This window comes from Mustela erminea, chromosome 15, assembly GCF_009829155.1.
Source record: "Mustela erminea isolate mMusErm1 chromosome 15, mMusErm1.Pri, whole genome shotgun sequence".
In the NCBI taxonomy this organism is placed as follows: domain Eukaryota; kingdom Metazoa; phylum Chordata; class Mammalia; order Carnivora; family Mustelidae; genus Mustela; species Mustela erminea.
This window is the reverse complement of record NC_045628.1, coordinates 74102616-74116516: the sequence shown is the minus strand read 5'-3', so window position 1 is coordinate 74116516 and position 13901 is coordinate 74102616. Positions and strand designations below refer to the sequence as shown.

Here is a 13901-nt window from a genome sequence, read left to right as displayed (position 1 = left end):
AACCAGACCAGGAAGTCAGGCCTGAAGGAGTTAAATCTTGGGCTGAGTTTTAAGGGATGAAGGGAATCACTGCATGAATGAAGGAAAGATGGGCAAGGCCTGCAAGAAGGAACAGCATTCCCAGAGGCTCAAAGACAAGAGCCAGCATGATGCATGATGCCTGTTGCATACATCTAGGGGAATGTGTGCAAAGGAATGTGGAACAAGGATCAGATTATTTGGAACCATTTGTACTAAGCTTAATTTTATGCAGTATATCACCAAGGAGCCATGAAGCCATGTCTTTCTTTCTTTATCAAACAATGAATTGATTTTTGACTATGTGACCACACTGTCTTAGGGTCTTTTCATATTTCATTAGTCTCCAGAATATCAGAATAACTTCATCCAGAAGGCATTGTTATTCTTATTTTGTAACTGAAAAGACAGAGGTTTAGAGAATCTGAATAACTTGCCTGAAGTCCCTCAGCTACTAAGGAAAGCATCCGGGATTCAGACTCTGGTGGTCTACAACTAATGCTTGATATGTCAGTTAGCGTTAGGTTCACCCACAGAGTGACAGAAAATGCTAACCCACCAAGACTGAAGCAAGATAAATATTTTCTCTCATTTAAAAAGTCAGGTGGTCAAAAGGGCTTCATGAAATCATCAGGACAGACTTGTCCTGCTGTGCTGCTTTCCCACCTTCAGCACGTGGACTCCTCCTCAGGGCTCAAGATGACGGCTTGGACTCTAGCCAACATGCTCTCATTCTAGGCAGCAGGGAGGGAGAAACGGCAAAGAGAGATCTACTCCTTTCCTTTAAGGACAATTCCCAGGAGCTCCCTGTGACATTTTTAACTTCTTTAGTCGGAAATTAATCATATGTCATATCTAGCTGTGAAAGTTGGCAGGTAAATATGGTCTTTTTTTCTGAGGAGGCATGTATCCAGTTAAAAGTTTCATGGAGCACTGGGTGTGGTGCAAAAATGATGAATACTGTTACGCTGAAAATAAATAAATAGATAGATAGATAGATTAAAAAAAAAAAAGTTGTGTGTTCTTTAGTAAGGAAGAATGGCTAAGAGGAACAACCAAAGCCCCAGGTCTTCTCCACTATTCTAGGGTTTCATATTCTAATACTGGCTAAAAACCAGGAAGTATCTCCTTTGCTCTTTCTAGGAAATGTTAACTTAATCAAAAGTTAATGCCAAAAAGAGAAGGAAGGGCACGAAAGAATAACATTTAGGAAGAGCATAGTGTATAGGGTGAGCATTTTGGACAGAGGTAGCATCTACAGGAAGAAGGGTCTTAGTCTCCAAGTCCACTAAGCCTTCAGTGTTGGGGGGAGCAGAGAGAATAATGACCTATTTTCTTATCTCTATACCTTTACTATACTTTGCCTAAAATGCTCTCCTCCCCTCTCTTGCTTAAGTAATGACTCTCTGAATTCTGATTTTTTTCAGAATATTCCAAGAATCTAGCACCATGTGTGGCACATGCAGGTGCCCAATAAATGTTGAATGAATGAATGATGTTAAGGAAGTTCAGCCATTGTGGACTTGAAGGGGTATATCCTAACTTCCCTAGAAATTAGTAGATGCTTCTCCTTTTAACCTGATAGTCATCTATAACTACCTGTAGCACGGAACTAATCATTTTGTCTTACACTGTTTGCTTGTTTGTGACCCACTATACAGTGAATGCTGTGAGGGCAAGTAACACACCTTTCAGTTCTGAGGCCTTAGCTTCTGGCTCAGGACTTGGCATACCATTGGTGTTCAACCTGTGCTTCTTCTGTGAGTGAATCCATGTGTGGAGGAAGCAGTCCAGTGTTCCTTAGAATCCCACATAATCATGCTGAGAAAGCAGTACCTTGGGCAGAGCCTAATTATTCATAGACATGGGTCCTCCACCACCAAAGTGAGACCATCTGGTGTCCCATGCCCTGCCTGAAGGCCAACTCCTGCCATGGCTTGTGACACTGCATGACCCTTACCTGATGTACCTTGTTTGGAGTTCCAGGATGCCCAGGCATGCCCACAGCTCTCCCACGCACTGCCTTCTGGAGACAAGGTGGTCTGAGTGTGCATCTTGAGCCCAGGGAGTGATTGCTTTCATTCTGAGCTTTTCTGTTTCCCATTCTTTCTGTGGCCCTATGTTGTTCTTGAAGTTATCCCTCTGGGTATTTTGGTTTGTTTGGGCATTCATTTCAAAAACATTTGTTGTATATTATGTGCATGGTATTGTCTAGTTGCCATGGTGAAGTCTGCACTGTCATCCTCAGAGGAGTATGATGTGTCTCCATCTGAGCCTGACTTAGAGGGAAGTGGGGCTGAGCTGAGGTCCACAGCCAGGGCCTTTCCTCACAACCCCTCCACTGGCACTGAGTGTTGATTCACAAAGGGTCAACGCCTTGATGTCTTGAACACCAGGCATCATCTTATTTTCTCCCTTTTACTGCCATTACTACACAATAGCAAACACCCGTGGGACTTATAAGAGAAAAGCCAGCATCTTACTCTCCCAAAGAGACATATAACCTTACTATTTCTGTTGAAGGTACCTTCCATATACATTCCTGAAATTACAGAATCTTGGGGTTTCAAAGGACCTTTGAGGTCACTTAGTATATCGCCCCTTCAATGTTCACATTCTCTTCTTTGCTAAGCCCTGAGTCAGCATACACTTGAATACCCTCAGCTAGCAAAAACACAGTGCCTTACAAGGCAGTCCATTTCAAGGTTAGAGAGCTCTGATCTTGGAAACCATCCCCCCCTTGATGAGCTGAAATTGGTCTTTCTTGACATTCTACCCATTAGCTCAATTTCTATTCTTTTGAGCTGCCATAGCAAATTACAACAAACTTAGTAACTTAAAACAGATACATATTTATTATCTCACAGTTTTATGAGTTAGGAATCAAATCATGGCTTAGCTAGGTTCTTTGCTTCAGGGTCTCTCATGAGACTGCAACAAGATGGTAACTATGGCTTGGGTCTCATCTGAAACCTTGATGGGGGAAGGATCCACTTCCAAGCACATATGATTATTGCCAGGAATCAGTTCCTTGCTGGCTGTTGGCCAGAGGTTGCCCTCAGTTCCTTGCCATGGGGACCTTTCTAGATGGCAGCTCATAACAGAGCAGCTGGTCTCATCAAATCAAATCGTGGTTTAGCTAGGTTCTTTGAGGAGAGAGCCTGTTAGTAAGACCAAAGTTAGGATCTCATGTAATCTAATCATGGAAAAGGCATTACCCTCTACATTAGGTGTTCTATTGGCTACAAGTAAGCTACTCAAGGGGAGGGGATTACATAGACCATAAATACCAAAAGGTAGGGATCATGTGTGGGTCCATTATGTAGTCTGCTTACTATACCCATACAGAAGAGATCTACTCTGCTGTTCATAGAATAATCTTTCTAATACTCAAAAATAATTTTCTGAGGTGTTCATAGGAGCTTTTTTTCCTTTTTTTTTTTTTTGGTTCACCCCTCCATATTTTTTTTATTCTTATTAACACATAATTTATTATTTGCTTCAGGGGTACAGGTCTATGAATCATCAGTCTTACACAATTCATAGCACTCACCATAGTACATACCCTTCCCAATGTCCCTAATCCAGCCACCTATCCCTTCCCCCAACCCCCAGCAACCCTCAGTTTGTTTCCTGAGATTAAGAGTCTCTTATGGTTTGTCTCCCTCCCCAGTCCCATCTTGTTTCATTTTTTCCCTCCTTACCCACCACAATCCCCCACCCTGCCTCTCAAATTCCTCATATAAAAGAGATCATATGATAATTGTCTTTCTCTGATTGACTTATTTTGCTTAGCATAATATCCTCTAGTTCCATCCATATCATTGCAAATGGCAGGGTTTGGGGGGTTTTTTGATGGCTGCATAGTATCCCACTGTGTGTGTGTGTGTGTGTGTGTGTGTGTGTACCACATCTTCTTTATCCATTCATCTGTTGATGGACATCTAGGTTCTTTCCATAGTTCGGCTATTGTGCACATTGCTGCTGTAAACATTCGGGTGGATGTGCCTCTTTGGATCACTACATTTGTATATTTAGAGTAAATACTCAGTAGTGCAATAGCTGTGTCGTAGGGTAGCTCTATTTTCAACTTTTTGAGGAACCTCCATACTGTTTTCCAGAATGGCTGCACCAGCTTGCATTCCCACCAACAATGTAGGAGGGTTCCCCTTTCTCCACATCTATGCCAACGTCTGTCGTTTCCTGACTTGTTAATTTTACCCATTCTGACTGGTGTTAGGTGGTATCTCACTGTGGTTTTGATTTGAATTTCCCTGATGGTGAGTGATGTTGAGCAATTTTTAACGTGTCTTTTGGCCATTTGGATATCTTCTTTGCAGAAATGACTGTTCATGTCTTCTGCCCATTTCTTGATTGGATTATTTGTTCTTTAGGTGTTGAGTTTGATTAAGTTCTTTATAGATTTTTGGATACTAACCCTTTATCTGATATGTCATTTGCAAATATCTTCTCCCATTCTGTCAGTTGTCTTTTGGTTTTGTTGATTGTTTCCCTTGTTGTGCAAAAGCTTTTGATCTCAATGAAGTCCCAATAGTTCATTTTTGCCCTTGCTCCCCTTGCCTTTGGTGATGTTTCTAGGAAGAAGTTGCTGCAGCTGAGGTTGAAGAGATTGCTTCCTTTGTTCTCCTCAAGGATTTTGATGGATTCCTATCTCATGTTGAGGTCTTTCATCCATTTTGAGTCTATTTTTGTGTGTGGTATAATGAAATGGTGCAATTTCATTCTTATGCAGGTGGCTGTCCAATTTTCCCAACATTATTTGTTGAAGAGACTCTTTTTTCCATTAGACATTCTTTCCTGCTTTGTTGAAGATTAGTTGACCATAGAGTTGGGGGTCTATTTCTGGGCTCTCTATTCTGTTCCATTGATCTATGTATCTGTTTTTGTGCCACTACCATACTGGTCTTGATGATTACAGCTTTGTAATAGAGCTTGAAGTCTGGAATTATGATTCCACCAACTTTGGTTTTCTTTTTCAGCATTCCTCTGGCTATTCAGGGTTTTTTCAGGTTCCATATAAATTTTAGGATTGTTTGTTCCATTTCTTTAAAAAGGAATTGACAGTATTTTGATAGGGATTGCATTAAGTGTGTAGACATTTTCATAACATTTTTTTCTTTCAATCCATGAGCATGGACTGGTTTTCCATTTCTTTGTGTCTTCCTCCATTTCTTTCATAAGTACTGTATGGTTTTCTGAGTACAGATTCTTTGCCTCTTTGGTTAGGTTTATTCCTAGGTATCTTATGGGTTTGGGTGCAATTATAAATGGGATCAGCTCCTTAATTTCTCTGTCTTCTGTCTTGCTGTTGGTGTATAGCAATGCAACTGATTTCTGTGGATTGATTTTATATCTTGACACTTTACTGAATTCTTTTGTGAAGTTTAGGAGTGGAGTCTTTTGGGTTTTTCACATAAAGTATCATATTATCTGCAAAGAGTGAGAATTTGTCTTCTTCTTTGCTGATTCAGATGCCCTTAATTTCTTTTTGTTGTGTGATTGCTGAGGCTAGGACTTCTAGTACTATCTTGAATAGCAGTGGTGTGAATGGACAGCCCTGCCATGTTCCTGACCTTAGGGGAAAAGCTCTCAGTTTTTCCCCATTGAGAATGATATTTGCTGTGTTTTTTTTATAGATGACTTCAATGATATTGAGATATGTACCCTCTATCCCTATACTGTGAAGAGTTTTGATCAAGGAAGGATGCTGTACTTTGTCAAATGCTTTTTCAGCATCCATTGAGAGTATCATATGGTTCTTGTTATTTTATTAATGTATTGTATCACATTGATTGATTTGTGGATGTTGAAACAACCTTGCAGCCCAGGAATAAATTTCACTTAGTCGTGGTGAATAATCCTTTTTATGTACTGTTGTATCCTACTGGCTAGTATTTTGGTGAGAATTTTTGCATCCGTGTACATCGAGGATATTGATCTATATTTCTCTTTTTTGATGGGGTCTTTGTCTGGTTTTGGGATCAAGGTAATGCTGGCCTCATGAGTTCCTTCCATTTCTATTTTTTGGAACAGTTTCAGGAGATAAGTATTGATTCTTCTTTAGATGTTTGGTAGAATTCCCCTGGGAAGCTGTCTGGCCCTGAGCTCTTATTTTTTGGGAGATTTTTGATGACTGCTTCAATCTCCTTATGGTTTATGGGTCTGTTCAGGTTTTCTATTTCTTCCTGGTTAAGTTTTGATAGTTTATATGTCTCTAGAAATGTATCCTTTTCTTCCAGATTGTCAAATTTGCTGGTGTATGGTTGCTCATATGTTCTTATAGTTGTTCTACTTCTTTGGTGTTGGTTGTGATCTCTCATCTTTCTTTCATGATTTTATTAAGTTGGGTCCTTTCTCTTTTCTTTTTGATAAGTCTGGCCAGGAGTTTATCAATCTTATTAATTCAGGAATCAGCTCCTAGTTTCATTGATTTGTTCTACTGTTCTTTTGAGTTCTATTTCATTGATTTCTACTCTGATCTTTATTATTTCTCTTCTCCAGCTGGGCTTAGGCTTTCTTTGCTGTTCTTTCTCCAGCTGCTTTAGGAGGTTTAGGTTGTGTTTAGGTTTAGGTTATGTACTTGTAGGTTTAGGTTGTGTACTTGAGACCTTGTTTCTTCAGAAAGGCTTGTATTGCTATATACTTTCCTCTTGGGACTGCCTTTGCTGTGTCCAAAGATTTTGAACACTTGTGTTTGCATTTCCATTTGTTTCCATGAATTTTTAAAATTCTTCTTTAATTTCCTGTTTGACCCATTCATTCTTTAGTAGGATGCTCTTTAGCCTCCATGTATTTGAGTTCTTTCCAATTTTCCTCTTGTGGTTGAGTTCTAGTTTCAAAGCATTGTGGTCTGAAAATATGCAGGGAATGATTCCAATCTTTTGGTACTGGTTGAGACCTGGTTTTTGACCCAGGATGTGATCTATTCTGTAGAATGTTCCATGTGCACTAGAATGTGTATTTTGTTGCCTTGGGATGGAATGTTCTAAATATATCTGTGATGTCCATCTGGTCCAGTGTGTCATTTAAAACCTTTATTTCCTTGATGATCTTTTACTTAGATGATCTGTCCATTTCAGTGAGGGGGCTGTTAAAATCTCCTACTATTATTGTATTATTGTCAATGTATTTCTTTGATTTTGTTATTAATTGGTTTATATAATTGGCTGCTCCCATGTTAAGGGCATAAATATTTAAAATTCTTAGATCTTCTTGTTGAACAGACCTTTTAAGTATGATATAGTGTTCTTCCTCATCTCTTATTACAGTCTTTGGCTTAAAATCTAATTTATCTGGTATAAGGATTGCCACTCCAGCTTTCTTTTGATGTCCACTAACATGGTAAATTGTTTTCCACCCCCTCACTTTAAGTCCAGAGGTGTCTTTGGGTCTAAAATGAGTTTCTTGCAGACAGCATATTGATGGGTCTTGGTTTTTTATCCATTCTGACACCCTGTGTTTATTGATAGGAGCATTTAGCCCTTTTACACTCAGGGTAACTACAGAAAGATATGAATTCAGTGCTATTGTGTTGCCTGTAAGGTGACGGTTACTGTATATTGTCTCTGTGTCTTTCTGGTTTGTGTTACTTTTAGGCTCTCCCTTTGCTTAGAGGAACCCTTTCAATATTTCCTGTAGAGCTGGTATGGTGTCTGCAAATTCTTTTAGTTTTTGTTTGTCCTGGAAGCTTTTTATCTCTCCTATTTTCAATGACAGCCTAGCTGGATATAGTATTGTTGGCTGCATATTTTTCTTGGTCAGTTCTCTGAATATATCATGCCAGTCCTTTCTGGCCTGCCAGGTCTCTGTGGATAGGTCTGCTGGCAACCTAATATTTTTACCACTGTATGTTACAGACCTCTTGTCATGAGCTGCTTTCAGGATTTTCTTTTTGTCATTGAGACTTGTAAGTTTTACTATTAGATGATGGGGCGTGGACCTATTTTTCTTGATTCTGAGGTGACTTCTCTGTGCCTCCTGGATTTTAATGCCTGTTCCCTTTACCAAATTAGGGAAGTTCTCTTCTATAATTTGCTCCAGTATACCTTCTGCCCCTCTCTCTCTTTCTTCTTCTTCTGGGATCCCAATTATTCTAATATTGTTTCATTTTATGGTATCACTTATCTCTCAAATTCTCCCCTGTGGTCCACTAGTTGTTTGTCTCTCTTTTTCTCAGCTTCTTTATTCTCCATCATTTAGTCTTCTATATCACTAATTTTCTTCTGCCTCATTTATCCTAGCAGTAAGAGCCTTCATTTTTTATTGCACCTCATTAATAACTTTTTGACTTCAACTTTGTTATATTTTAGATCTTTTATTTCTCCAGAAAAGGTTTTTATTTCTCCAAAAAGAGAGTCTCTAGTATCTCTCATGTTTTATTTGAGCCCAACTAGCACCTTGATAATCATCATTCTGAACTCTAGTTCTGACATATTACTAATGTCCATACTGGTTAGATCCCTAGCCATTGGTACTGCCTCTTGTTCTTTTTTTTTGATGTGAGTTTTTCTGCCTTGTCATTTTATCCACATAAGAATAGATGAATGAGAGAACAAAATAGTAGAAGGATGGCAATGACCCCAGAAAAATATACACTAAACAAATCAGAAGAGACCCAGAACTGGGGGAGAAGAAAAGAGAAAAAAAAAAGAAAGAAAAAAATATATGTATTATACTAGTGAATAGAACAGAGCCAAACACTTGGTTTTGGGTGTATTTTGGTCTGTTAGAGGACACTGCCTCCCAAAATTTTAAAGAAAGAGAAACTTACGTATACATACAAAAATAAGGGTAAACATGATGAAGGGATGGGATATGACTGTAAAGATGTAAACTAAAAAAGGAATTGATAATATAAGAAGTTGGTTGAAAGAAAAAAATAAAAAGAGAAAAGAATGTGATCAGGCTGGAGATAAGAACAAAGTCAATCACTAGATTTGGGGCATATTTTATCTATTAGAAGAAACTATATCCCAAAATTTTAAAGAAAGAAAAACCTATATGTATACAAAAAAAAAATAAGTGTCAAATACAATGAAGGGATAGAATGTGAATATACCAATGAAAATTTTAAAAGATTTTTAAAAAAGGTATTGATAAGGGGTGCTTGGGTGGCTCAGTGGGTTAAGCCTTTGCCTTCGACTCAGGTCATGATCTCAGGGTCCTGGGATTGAGCACCACATAGGGCTCTCTGCTCAGCGGGGAGCCTGCTTCCCCTCTTTCTCTGCCTGCCTCTCTGCCTACTTGTGATCTCTCTCTCTCTGTCAATAAATAAACAAAATATTTTTTTAAAAAGGTACTGATAAGATAAAATTGCTAAAAAATATTAAAACAGGAAAGAGGAAAAACTAAAATTAAAAAAAATTTAACTTTGAAAGACTAAAGAATCATGGGGGGAAAGCCATGAATTCCTGTAACTGTGAAGGTTTACAGTTCTCTTTGATCAGTGAACTTGGACTTGGCTGGATGTTCTTGTTGATCTTCTGGGGGAGGGGCCTGTTGCTGTGATTCTCAAATGTCTTTGCTGGAGGCAGAATTGCACCACCCTTGCCAGGGGCCAGGTTAAATGACCTGATTCAGAGAGCGAATCTGCTTGGGTTCACTTCCAGTAGCTTTTGTTCTCTGAATGCTTTCTGTATAGCTTTGGAGGTGGAGAACAAAGATGGCAGCCTTCAATCTCCTGCCGCATAGGAGCTGAGAGCTCAGGGCCCCACTCCTCAGTGCACCCTCAGAGAAAAGCAGTTAATCCCTCCTGTCTCCTTGGTCTCCAGCCACACTCTGAACTCACCTGGCCTGTGACCGAGCATTTCTATCTCTGGCACACGGCCTGGTTTGGAGTCTCCAAACTCAGTAGATTCTGCCACGCGCTCCTGTGCCGCTCCTCCTGGAGGAGGAAGGAGGGGGTCTCCCCGGATCTGCCATTTCTGGGGTCCCCGCTTGAAGAGCCATGGTCCGACTGTGACTTGGATTACAGTTTAAGTTAATCCGGAGCTGAGTGCCCCTCCTTAGCTCTGTCTGTGTAGCCAGCTTCCCTGCCTGATACCTGGGAGCTCTGCCACACACAGTCTCCTCCATTCTTTCTGTGACCCCGAGGGACCTGGGACCACACTGTTCCTCTGAGGGCTCCATCCCCTGCTTAGCCTCTGGAGTGATGTCCCTCAGCAGGGCCAACTTCTAAAACCTCCAATTTTGTGCTTCACTGCTTTACTGCTTGCCGGGAGCCAGGCCCTCCCCTTACAGTCTCTCTTCCCATATATCACCTAGGGTTCACTTCTCCGCACATCCTACCTTCCTGAAAGTGGTTGATTTTCTATTCCTAGAATTGCTGCTTTTCTTCTCTTCAGTCTCCTGTTGAGTTTGTAGGTGTTCAGAATGGTTTGATAACTATCTAGCTGAACTCCTGGGACCCAACGATATTTAAGTCTCCTACTCCTCCGCCAGCTTGGTCTGGTCTCTAAAAAATGATTTTCATGATTTACATGTCCTCTTGTTTTGGGATACAGCTAAGGGTGCACCCAAGGGTGCATCTAACCATCACTTGTTTTGCTGTTATCTAACGTGGGGTCTCCAGTCTTGGCTGGAACTGACCAGGGTGGAGTGGGACCTTCTGGGAGCATGTGGACTGAGAGATAAAAAGTTCATGCTGATTAGGACTCCATTTCAAAAATAGATGTTCTAGAAGCCCCACTCTCTCATGAGGAAAGAGTGGTAGTGTCAGCACACTGAACTCCAACTCACAGTCCTATTAATGTTTTAAAACAGGCATTCCAGAGACCTTTGACTATTATGCATTGTAATATGAGATTCATAAATTGGAAAAATTAAGATTTCCACTCCTTCTTCATCTTTGCCCCCAACATTCTAGTGAAGAGTTTTCCCCCTATGCTGTCTATAAATAGATTTATTTTTTTCCTTTCCAGAATATTGAACAAATTCAACAACTTTTCATGAAAATAGACTATGAATCAGTGGGCAGAATTCAATGGGTAAGCTGGGTTATGTTTTGTGAATCAAATTTGAGATTAGTCAGGAAAACACATAAAATGTTAGCTCTGAGGCTGTTCCTTTCTGGAGTATGCTCTGTCCTTCAGTGCTTTGTCAACTTGAAACTGAACCAAGGGGATATGCATGTTCACAGTTTTCAAATTTTATAATGTCAGATTATTCTTGGAATAGTTTAACTAGGGATTTCAGTAGCTAAGGCAAGTTCCAAGAAGGGTTTCCTAAAACTAAGAAGTAAAGGATACACTTGTCATCTTACCCCAAAGCAAACATGAAACACCAGGGAGCAAGAAATTCTATGAGCATAAAACACCTGATGATATTCAGATCAGTTAACACATGTAAAGTATTTAGAACAGGGACAGTCACAAAGTAAATTCTCAACAGATATCATCATCATTATTAATAATCCCCAATTTGAGTTGCGTAATAATGAGCTGAGACATTGGCTTTAAACATTCTCTGCCATTGCGTCTGTCAGTGCCCTTCTACTGTCCCAGGATGAATTAATTTCTAAAATGACAACTTGAACAGTAAGATACCTCTATTCAGACCTTGGGTCAATTCCCCAGCAAAATCAAATGGAAGCATTTACATTATCATCTGACTTGAATAGGAAGTCAGGATGCCAGAGAAGAGAAGGGGAGGCTCTAAAGAAGTGGGGCTTTGGGGAAGTGGAGAGAAAAGAAATGTTCCAGACCCTTCAGTATCTCCACCCCTTCCCTCTGACCACAGACTTCTTTTCCCTAGATGTACTGCTGAGATTCTAAATGAGGCATATACTGGTGGGTGGGAACTGTGCAGTCAGACTGATAAGGACTTCAGTCTCTGGCCAGCCACTTACTAGCTGTTTGATCTTAGGCAAGCTATTTAACCTTTCAAAGCTGGGGTTTCCAGATATGTAAAAGAGAAGAACAATAGTATCTATGTCATACAGTTATCATGAGAATTGAAGGGAAGGTCTATGTTGCATGGAATGTAGTATACTGTCAATCACAACCCCCACCGCTATCATCATCATCATCATCATCATCATCATCACCATCATCGTCATCACTATCACCACCACCACCACCACCACCATCTCCTTTAGAGAGAGACACCCTGGGAGTGGGGAAGGGAGCCCAAGTCGGTAGCAGACTTCCAACCCCAGCTGAATGGGCACATCACAGTTATTACCCTTACATTTTTGGCATACTGATGAGTTGGTGAGTACTAATAATTATGGCATTTCCAGGGAAGGAGTTACCCTAACTTTGATGGTAAAGAGAAATTTTGAAACAAAGGAACATAGTAGATGTTTAATGAATTTTCCTTTATCCTCCAGGATGGCTTGTGCACGTATCTGCAGCTAGAGTATTCAGAGCAAGCGGATGCTTTGGCCCGACAGAAAGAGGTTTCCTTCCAGCTGCCTGCTGTGCTGCAAGGGCTGTCATATGGGGGTCCCGTGCTGCGCATTCTCTCTATGCCTGACGACACCTTAATCATGATCAGAGAAGATGGAGCGATTTATTTCTGGTCCCTGCAGCTGAAGTTGAAAAGAAGAAAGAGAGTTTTTGTATGTGATTTTCATTTGATAAGGATGCTGAGTGCTCCAGTTTGATTTTATTTGCTATTTTAAACTGCTCTTCAAGTGGCATGATTACAGAAATTGTGTCCTTGAATGTAATATATTCATGTTGGCTTTTGCTAGTCTATAGAATGCAAATAAAATGTGATCTCTATATGTAGTACAAGATAATGCTTCATTTTGCTTCTAAAATCAGATGGAGTAATGAATTACACATGACTCCATCATGTAATTTATCATATGTCTTAATGAATGACAAATGGAAAAGAATTTTTTATTGTTTTTTTCCTGTTAATGATTATTTCAGTTTAGGCAGCTATGCTAGGGTTTGGCTTCTTATTGAATCACAGAATCAGAAATTCAGAAGGCAGAAGACATTTGGGAAGTAGACTTAGGATAGGAATAAAAATGCCTCACCTGAGCCTATCTTTAAAATCATTTCTTTTTTTATTATATCATTCAACAATAGTTGAGCCCCTGACATAGCCTAGGCTCTCTGCTGGGTACTGGGGATATAGAAGCCCATGTCAGCCCTCCAGAAACTTACCAGCTACACTAGAAGTTACAGCTATCCTAAATCCCTCAGGGTGCCAAAATAAGCCCTCCCTAGAGAGAGGAAATAAAAGGGAGCTCTTCAAGTCTATGTAGCAAGTTCTTTATACTTGAAGGAGAGCATCAATTTTTTTAAAAAACTATAATTTTAAGCATGTCTACTGTCAAACTGTCTTTTCATTAAAAGACATGTTTTTGTTTATTTCCACTCTTCAACACATTAGGACAAGTCCACAAGTCGGAAGCCCAGGTGGGTGACGGATGTCATCAGCATGCCACAGTACAACAAGCTGCTCATAGGGACTGGGTGAGTGTCTGCAGCTCTTCAACTGGGAGTAAACAATCGTTGTGTTATGAAATTCATTGCCATGTGTGAGTTTACACAGACACATACACATCTGTGGTATTTAAAAGTCATGAAGCCCTTTTTAAAACATGTTAGAACTCATAATATCAGTCAAAGCTACTTTGCAAAAGTTAAGGCCTTGTTTGGCCCATTGCAGTGATGTCATGGTCTCCAACACCGAAAGAGGCCTTCTTCTGGAATAATTCCAGAGTGACAGTATGGGCCAGATGGGGGGGGGGGGGGGAAACAGTCTTGTGACCTCTTAGCACATTTTATTTTATATTGAAAATAATATGCCTATTTTATTGTTTACCAAAATTCAGTCCCAAGTGCTTTGGACTCATTCAAAAAATAAAATCTTCTGTAAAAAGATAATGCTCACTGCTGAAGATC

At 40.0% G+C, this 13901-nt stretch overlaps 1 protein-coding gene across 1 annotated transcript in view; it reads left to right on the top strand.

The window, feature by feature from the left end:
• The window catches only part of LOC116574101 (WD repeat-containing protein on Y chromosome-like), an 82073-nt gene that overhangs the window by 12077 nt on the left and 56095 nt on the right, over positions 1–13901 (top strand). The window contains exons 4-6 of the mRNA XM_032314620.1: positions 10959–11024; positions 12368–12598; positions 13387–13469. Of these exons, the coding sequence (XP_032170511.1) occupies positions 10959–11024; positions 12368–12598; positions 13387–13469 (380 nt within the window). The remainder of the gene's footprint in view (positions 1–10958; positions 11025–12367; positions 12599–13386; positions 13470–13901) is intronic.